The 9,839-nt window shown below is 37.3% G+C and overlaps 1 protein-coding gene across 3 annotated transcripts in view; it reads left to right on the top strand.

Annotated features, from left to right (window-relative positions):
- pald1a (phosphatase domain containing paladin 1a) overlaps positions 1-7,654 on the top strand; it is a 73,664-nt gene extending 66,010 nt beyond the window's left edge. For all 3 annotated transcript variants that reach the window (XM_079851175.1, XM_079851177.1, XM_079851176.1), the window contains exon 20: positions 7,084-7,654. In XM_079851175.1, the coding sequence (XP_079707301.1) occupies positions 7,084-7,233 (150 nt within the window). In that variant the 3' untranslated portion in view covers positions 7,234-7,654. The remainder of the gene's footprint in view (positions 1-7,083) is intronic.
- The last annotated feature ends 2,185 nt before the right edge of the window (positions 7,655-9,839 follow it).

Genomic DNA, 9,839 nt, shown 5'->3' with positions numbered 1-9,839 from the left:
GCTGCTTTTTAGTCTATGGCAGCCCATAGAAGCATTTGGTAAAAAGTTGTGAAATTTGGCACACTGATAGAGGACAGTCCCAACATTCATGTCTGCAAATTTGGAGTCTCTAACTCAATCTCTCTAGCGCCACCAACTGTCCAAATATGCACATACGGTTTTGAAACTTTTGAACTGTAAAGGCTAGAAACAAAATTCCTACAAAAAAAACTTTTTCGAACTCCTCCTAAACCAATTTTCACAAATTTAACCAGATTATCTTTAGACCATGCTGACAAAAAAACATGGAATTCAAGTTGATTAGTCAAATAAACCGTGAACGAGTTCGACGAAGAGCGCGCCAAAATGAACATGAGGCTGTGTCTCCACAATGCTTTAGCGTATTCGGACCAAACTTAGTGTTTGTTATGACAACTATGACTTGAGAGTATCTGCACAGTTTCAGCACAGCGTCACCCAGTGGTCAGGAGATATAAAAAAGGATATATTTTTGCATATAACTTCTAAACGGTTTAGCCAAAAATAACAAAACTGGCCTCTTTAGTTTCGGTGCAGCGTGATACCCCAACGATACCCAATTTTCCAATGTTAGCCATTTTGAATTTTGTTGTAATTGCTATACAAACGCATTGGTGTATCGTTACGAAACTCTGTATGTGCCATCGGCACCATTCCCTGAAGCTGCTCAAAGTTTAGAGACAACGCCATCTTGTGCTGAAAAATCCATGAAAAAAAAAAAAAAAATGCTAATAGCTTTTAATTAATTGTGTCTATTGTAAAGAAACTGATCTAAATAGATTCCTTGGGTCATGCTGAGAAGATAGATTCCTGTCCAACATTTTGATTTTCATTAAAAAACGACTTTTTTGAACTTCTTAGACCGTTTATCAGATCATCTTCACACCATGCCGGCAAAAAGTTACGGATTTTGTGTCGATAGATGAAACGAATTTGATGGCATAATGCCATCAGGGAAATCCAACACTGACCACACCAGATCAATTTGATGTCAGCGCCACCTAATGGTCAAAGGTAATAAGCAATTATGTCACATTACAAGTGATTTGTATTTATGGACTTTCCACCATTTTGCTTAAAATAGTCTCCAAATGTCTCCAAATGACTTGACTAATTTTAGCAGTTGGTCTGATTTTTTTTATTTTTTTTTATTTATTTATTTATTTATTCATGAATAATCGGTCCTTGCTGTTTCAGAACTAGTGAGGTTTGTTTTAACAACATCCCTTATTTAAACCTCAAATACAGAGCAAATTCTACTCCAAATTTGCAATAAATGTTGTAAATATGTTATCACCCATCCTAGTGTTGATCTTGCTTCAACTTCAAACTTGATTTTGAAAGTCCATCACAAACCGCAGTGAAGTTTAACTGTTAACTCCAGGAAAACTAAAGCTTTAATGTGTTGTGTGCATTTGTCCAGCTGTTGGAGAAGCTCTTCTTGATTGTTCTGTGGTGAATTCTCTTCTCCCGTGTGAATCTGTGCTTGTCGAGCCGTAGCCATCGCTTCATTTGGACGCGTACCCTGGAATTTACAAGCTTATTCTAGCATCATCGAGGCCGCTGATTCACACGTCGGGTTTCATGAGGTCTCTGTCTGTGTGTGTGTGTGTGTGTGTGTGTGTGTGTGTGTGTGTGTGTGTTGAGGCCAGCTGCGGCTCACGGTAAAGACTGGAATTTACTGCCATTCCAAACAAATGAGTGTTTCCCCCCTGCGCAGAACAGTGCGACTGATGGAGGATTGAAAGAGGCCAGTTCTTGAGTCGAGTTTTGTTTCCCAGTGTGATTTGGTGCAGAAGAACCTTCAGATTTGATGCACTGAGACGCACCTTTATCAGCAGAGAAACATGCTCAGTTGAACTAGACTAATCCAGAACAATCTCTGATTAACTCATCAGTCAACATCACTGTCATGTCACAAGAGAACATCCGGCCTGATTTCTGGCCTAACTCTGTCTAATCGATAATCACAGTCTGGATTGTGGCTGCAAGCTCTGACCCCGTTGATGTGACTATAGCCGAGAGTTCGGCACGGATGAGAGGAATGTTCTCGATTAAATACGACATCGACATGCTGTAGATTAACGCAGGAAATCTAATAAGTAAAAAAGAAAAAATACAAATAAAGACAACCCTTGTATACTGTGCAAGTCAGAAAGTGCACAATAGCATTTTGAAATATTTAAAATATTTTTTTTTACAAATAATTTTCTTTGAAACAATAAAAAAAAAAACTTCCGATACTTGAAATAAAATCATTTTTAACTGAAACTAAAATATAAAACCTTTTTTAATGAAACTCCAACTTATTTTGTTTTGTTTTTTTGTGATCAAATATTTATTGAAGGGAAAGGAACAACAAAATATTAAAGCATTTCAAAATCACAACAAGCGGTCAAAAGAAAATATGTATATATCTCTCTCTGTATATACACACACATGCACAAAAACAAAATAGACATATACATTTGCAATATACATATAGAAACTTCAACTTATTAAATATTATATGTTATTATGTGTATAATATTATTATTATTATTATTATTATTATTATTATTATTATTATTATTATTATAGAGCTCCAACTAATTGCGATGGCAACATTTCTCATTTTCATTTAGTTTAAATTGATGTACTAAAATAACTAAAACGAAAATAATAATTAATAGACCTAATAAAATGAATTATTAAAACTTAAACAAAATTATTAAAACTTTAACTAAAATTATAGCAGGATATATACAAATAAAATTATTAATAAAAACCTATATTAATGGTCAAATAAAACCGACAGCTACAAATGTTGTTAATTGAGCTCAATTTGGGATGGCCAATATATAATACCATATCTTATTTAATGACCTCATGAAATTATTATTTTTTATATTATTATTATTCTTTTTTTAATAATATTATTTTGTTTAAATCACATCTATGGACTGATTTGATTCTATTCTAGTCGATATTACCATTTTTTTAAAATTGATTTACAGAGACAGACTGTGAACCCTGATGAGGTTCACTGAGTGTAAGTGTGGATCTTCTCAGTCTTTTACCTCTTCCAGTTCTTCAGATAAGAGCCGATGTGCCGTGCAGAGATAAGACCTAATGAAGTCTCAGTCCAGTGAGGAGTCGAGAGTCGCTCAGTGTTATCATGTCATTCCCTCAAAGCAGCTCATGGTGAATTATTGATCATTTGTAAGATTTGCTTTGGATGGACGCTAAATGGATAATTCAGTGGTTTTTAAAAAAATATTTTGGTGGTTCTTGACATTTCTGAGACCTTCTGCACTTTTTTGTTCTTAAAATCCATATTATGCCCTTTTCTAAAGTCTTGATGTTGTTTTCAGGCTCTACTAGAACAGGTTTTCCAGCTTGAATGTTGATTATTCTCCTCATATTCTCCATTGTTGCGGCTCCTCTCTTCCCAGTCTGTCAGTAACGCTCTGTTTACTTCCTGTCTCTATGAAGCCCCTCCTTCTGAAAAGCACACTGTGCTCTGATTGGTCGGCTGGAGCAGTGTGTTGTGATTGGTCAAGTGATTGTCAAGTTTAAAGCCCATGTGTAAAGCCCACAACACTTACAGAGATTCAACCATATTATTGCAATTGCATTTTTCAATAATGTCAGTAGAGTTTGAGCAATTAGTGTTTGAATTCTATGTGGCTCAACTTAAGCTGTAAATTATGAGCAATTTTGTTATAGTCTAAAGACTGTTGATAGACTCAAGTTCAGTCTGGTTTATAAAATCCCTTTTGAAGTACGTTGAAAATCAAGAACCGTGAGTCCTGGAAATGTTTGTTTCTCTCCTTCAGCGACGTTCATCATGTTGACCGGGTCATCGGTCCACCAGGGTCAAAGGTCACTGCTTGTTTCTGACCCCTCTCTCAGTGACTCGTCTCTAGCCAGAACATTCGCAGGGTGTTTGAGGTCGGTATAAGTGCATATGTGCAGTTCGATTTACCCATCAGCATCAGGGTTAAACTGGACTGATGGTTACAAATGATTATGAAAAGGAAAGAGCGGTCAGGATTTATTATTTTGACCTTAAAATGATAGTTCACCCCACAAATAAAAACTCTATCATCATTTACTCACCCTCATGTCATTTCAACCCTGTATGACATGTGTATTTTCTTCTGTGAAAGACAAACTGAAGAACGTATTTTGTTACAGGCACGATTCCAGTACAGGTTTGAGCAAAACTTTTGCTATTTTTTTTCCCTTCTTTTTTGCAATTTTTTTTTCTATTTTTTTTCTCTAAATGTCGACAAAAAACTATCGCGAAATGACGGTGTTTCCATAAACCGATGTTATGCGACTAAAACTTAATTTTTTTCTCTTGCGATAAGTAAAATCATTCCAAAAATCATGGTATCGGACTTTGGTGTGTTTCTGTACTGTATCCCAGCCACTGCACTGGCCATTATTATTAATGGAAGGAGATGTGTGTGTGTTTTCCAGTCATTAATGGTAACGAACGACCCTTATTATACTGTGAGCGACTCATATGAGGAGTTTCTGGGTGTTTCTCCCTCAGATCTGCTTCCAGGTCTTGATTGTGGCATTTATTTGAGGTTTAGAATCCATTATTCCTGTAATTCTTTTGTCTTATATGAATTTAATAAAGAATTGTGTCTCGTATTCTGTCCAAACACACCGCGTCATCTGCGTCAGGTGACCTGTAAATGCACAAAAACTGTTTCCATTGCAGTTTTGCGAAATATTTATTTTTCGAATTGCCTGAAAAACCTCCTCATGCGAGCGTGACGTGTTTCCATTGGGTGTATTTTCAATTCGCAATTTCAATTTGCGCAGTTTGAAGGATAATGGAAACGCGGCTAATGATGCCAGAATTTCTTTCCTTTTTTTTGTTTGAACCTTTTAAGGTCATGTGATCAGTGTTTGAGGTGATATTCACACTGTATCACTGTGTGTGTGTGTGTGTGTGCAGACAGTGTGCTTGTCTGGAGATTTACAGCTGCTAATATCGTGTGTTTGTCAGGATTTCTCTGGCTAAAGAGCAGCAGAGGATGATGGATGGGGTTCTGCGCTCATAACATCTGCGTTCTCTGTCGTTTTACTGGAGCCGAGTGTTTGTCTGCGCTCTTTCCTCTTTGTGTCCAGTGTTTGTTACTTTTATAGCTGCCGGTGGGAGTCGATCCAGATCCCGTTCGCACCTGACGCAGGGAATCATGGGTATCTCGAGTGTTAACCTCAATCCAGCTGTGCGTCAGCAACTCTCATTTATGATTGGACTACAGCTCTCAGAATGAAAACACAGATGCTAACCGCGTGTGACTAAAAAAGTAAAGTTTGTCGAAGTTTGTTCAAACTTCATTTGAAAACGCATATTTTTCTCTGTGTTTTGGCCTTCTGTCCACACTGAGACGGCGTTTTTATTAATGAAAACACTCTCCAAAGTGGATAACTTTGAAAAGGTCGTTTTCGCATTGTATAATGGACCGTCAAAACGCAGACATTTGAAAACGATGACGTAAGTTTAGGCGTGATGCATATTGTACCAATGGATCTTCATGTTTATAGCGGTATTATGTGCTTTTCACTTTCACACTGTTGCTAAAATATGTTACTTCGCTCACTCTTCACATCACAGTCCTGCAAACATGACCGAAATTTTAGTCACATTTGCTGAGAGCAGTTTTAGACCGAACACGTAATGGTGAGTGAGTGCGACCCGGACGCTTCAGTGATGCCGAGATATTTTGTAAAAATAAAATTATCCTGCCAGAGGAATTGCGTGATAAATTCATCATTTATTTTTCAGTCTGTATCGTCTCAGTGAGCTTTCGTGAGGGTTTACACATGCGCTGTGAAGGTGAATTTAGCGTTTTCAGGCCTGAGTTTTCAAATGTATTCATTAATGTAGACATAGCCTAACTGTAAGCTGTTAAACTTGGTCAAATCAACATTCAAAGTCTTAAAGTTTGAAGCTCATATGTGACCCTGGATCACGTCACCAGTCTCGAGTCACACGGGTATATGTGTGGCAATTGCCAACAATACATTGTATGGTCAAAATTATTCTTTTATGCCAAAAATCATGAGGATATTAAGTAAAGATCATGTTCCATGAAGATATTTTGTACATTTCCTACCGTAAATATATAAAACATTTATTTCTGTGAGTGAATGCAGCACAATCGCCAACATAAATGTAGAACTTTAAAGAGGATTTTCTCAATGTTTCAATTTTTTTTTTCAGATTCCAGATTTTCAATAGTTGCATCTCGGACAAATATTGTCCTATCCTAACAAACTATACATCAATGGAAAGCTTATTTATTCAGCTTTCAGATGATGTATAAATCTCAATTTAAAAAAAATTACCCATGTGACTGTTTTGTGGTCCAGAGTCACATATATGTCTTTATATACTGCGTTACTAGCTAATGTTATGGTGCTCTGTTGGATGGATGGATGGATGGATGGATGGATGGATGGATGGATGGATGGATGGATGGATGGATGGATGGATGGATGGATGGATGGATGGATGGATGGATGGATGGATGGACAGATATAAACAGATGATGGATGGATGGATGGATGAATGGATGGATGGACCGATATAAACAGATGATGGATGGATGGATGGACAGATATAAACAGATGATGGATGTGTAGTTCAGAGGTTCAGGGTCGTGACCCCTGTAGTTTCTCTTCTCATTCTGTGGCCTTGACTTTTTCAGCGAGTTTTACCAGCTCTTGAATCAACAGAGCCAAAGTAAACAGGCCTGCAGTGCTGCTTTATACTGTGTGTGTGTGTGTGTTCGTGTGTGTGTGTGTGTGTGTTCGTGTGTGTGTGTTCATGTGTGTGGCTTGTTTTACCCCGTCAGGACCAGATGTCACCAGTTCACCGGCCCGAACGACTCTCAGGGTCCCAGAACCGTTACCAGTTTAACATTCGTCCTCGTGAATCAGACTACGAGTTGAACTGGCCACACTTGAATTAGACTCTGACTGACAGGAAGAGGAATAGCACACAATCCAGTCCAACACTGAATAAATTTTGTGTGTGTGTGTGTGTTTTGTGTTCAGGTGGCGTCTCAGGCTGGAGTTTATGAGCTGTTGAATCAGTTGGGCTTCTCCGAGTTTGAGGACCTGAGAGACTCAACTCTCTGCCGTCTCCGTCGCCGTTGGCAACAGCAAAACCGCCACGGGCTTCCGTTCAGAGGAGAGTTCATCTGAGAAACGCTGATGATAAATGTGTTCGTTTCTCTCCTTTCAGGACAACCAATGCTATTCAAGCGTTTAAATCCAGTCAAACGCCACTGTGAGGAACCGAACTGAAAACACGAGCGTGAATATTCATCACGTCTCACCTGTGGATGCTGTTTTTCTCCTTTATTAATGTCATTTGAGGTTATTTTCTCTTTCCGTACAGGTATCCCACATCTACTATTAACCTATTTTTAATTTAACAGGACTCTTTTAATGTCTCTTGTAGCGCACGGGATTATTTGACGTGCGTTTGCTTGTATAGTTCGGTCACTCTGTTCTTTTTTTAACATTCGAAGGCTGCCAGTAACTGTGATGTTTGTTTTATAAATGAGTGTTTTTCATGATGAAGACTTCCATAATGGCAGTGTCCATTAAAAATCTTTGGTAACAGGAATGTGTTCGTTTACTGACTGAAACTGGGACTATCCCTTTTTTTCCTCATATTTTTCAAGTATTATGAGAGCTATCATCATCTAAAACTAAGAAACATTTTCACTACTTAAGAGAAATAAACATTAACTAAAATAAAATGTAAAAAAAATATATATAAAAACAAACTTATTTTATTTCTCATTTTCATGAAAAACAAATAAAAATTACAAAAACGCACCAAAAAATTACAAAAACTTTAAGATTAAAATAAAATCTAATATCAAATCTAAACAAAATGTCTATAAATGGTACTAAAATAAGTATGCTATTCAAAATGCATCAATTCACTTATCACTTATTTTATCTGTTATAAAAAGTAGAAGCATTATTATTCATATACATACATTCATGTATAAAAAAGCATGTCTCTGCATGTAAACCGCTATATTAAGAAGATACTGGGAGTGTTTGGCATCTGGAGTCATCGGGGACGGAGGAGAACATGCTTTGCATCATGGGGAGGATTAGACTCTCATTAGAGGGGCTTCAGAGGCTTGTGGTTTTTAATTGTCTGTGGAAAAGTGGAAGAGACGAGACTTGAAGGGGGGGGGGGGGGGGGTTCTGTGATGTCGTCATGCGGTCGAGCTCGAGGCCAAACACATGCGGCTCCAGTCGATATACAGAACGCACAAACACAGTCAACAGGCTGAATATAAATACTGTATTAATGCAGTTTTGAGTTAATACTCTTCAGTGTTTCTGCTGCCATGCAGTGATAAAGAATACAATAATGCCTTTTATTCTTACCAACAAGGACACCTTACAAACTGGCTAACAATAATGAAAATATAAGACGAACAATTCATTAAAATGGGTTTATGTTAGAATTTTCATGCATTACTCGCTTTTTTATTGCCAATTTGTGAACAGCTTTTAACAGAACTTAAAAAACGAGACCTTCGCTCGACTTCCAAGGTTGTCAATGAAAGCCTTATTTTTGTGTGAAGGATTTTTGCCGGGAAAATCTAAAGTGCTTGACGTTTACGCTCCCGAGAGCCTCTCGTCCAATCAGTGACACATGAAACGAATGCTTATACAATGTTCAGGATAACAACGAAAGAGCCGTTCTGTGCTGTAATGTCAATGTGTCGTGCAAAGAAAAATGATTAATTCAAACTATAGTCTCACAGTCAGAGTCTCAAATATACTTTATAATCAAATTAGCAATTAGTGTTTGCAATATAGGATTAATATAGGAATTGGAGATTTTTGCGAAAACACATTTATGTGACCAAGTGTGGTGACCAATGGAATTGTTTTGATAAATCCGATCAGTAAAAGCCAGGTGTAAACAGGCCCTAAGAGAGAGGGCGGGATCTCATCCTTTCAAAGCTAGCTCGCTATTGCTAATGCTAGCCTATATCTGAAGATTGCCTACCCTATCTTTAATAAAATAAAATGAAATTGCAAAAGCCGATGTGATGAAGCCTTCAGCTGTATTAGAGTCGAACCTGTGCAGCGTTTGAGTGATTCCCCTGATCATGTTTTTTGATCAAATGCACCATTTTCACAGTCAGTGAAAAAATCCCACAGATGCACGCTGAAGGAGAGCCATATAAAGCAAGAGTTTGAAGAACTTGATGTGTCTAAGGTAAGCCGCAACAACTAATCAGCTTCTTCAAATCAGTGCTATTGCATTGGTCTCAATCTTCCCTTTGCAACTCAGTTGTCATTATTTTGCAGTTTTTTGTCATTATTCTGTCATTATATCATTATTTTGCACAGTTTGTGACTATTTTTACAAATGTGATTTCACAAGACCCTTATTTCACTGACTTCTGCCAGACAGTAGCCGCATGTTAATAAAAAAAAATATTGCATGTGATTTGTTTGTCCTGTGGTTTCAGAGGAAGTCCTTCCACCATGCAAACACCAAACTAATGTGTGTGAGAGCGTCTGCGAAAGCGCTGGGGTTTGTAAATATTTGCTGATACAAGTCAAGTCAACATGTTCAGAGCCAACGACAAAACACCTTCTCAAAGATCATGATAGTTACAGTTTTGCATTTAGTTTATATATTTGTGTCATGTCAGCTTTTTTTTCTTTAGTCTGGCCTTCCTGTAATATCTTATAATGCTTTTTATATATTTCATATGTTTTTCTTCATTTTTAGTTATTGTATGTCTTAGTAAATCCTTATA

The sequence above is a fragment of the Squalius cephalus genome, assembly GCF_949319135.1.
Source record: "Squalius cephalus genome assembly, chromosome: 19".
Lineage (NCBI taxonomy): Eukaryota > Metazoa > Chordata > Actinopteri > Cypriniformes > Leuciscidae > Squalius > Squalius cephalus.
Note: the sequence above shows the minus strand (reverse complement) of the source record. Positions and strands in the feature narration are given on the sequence as shown.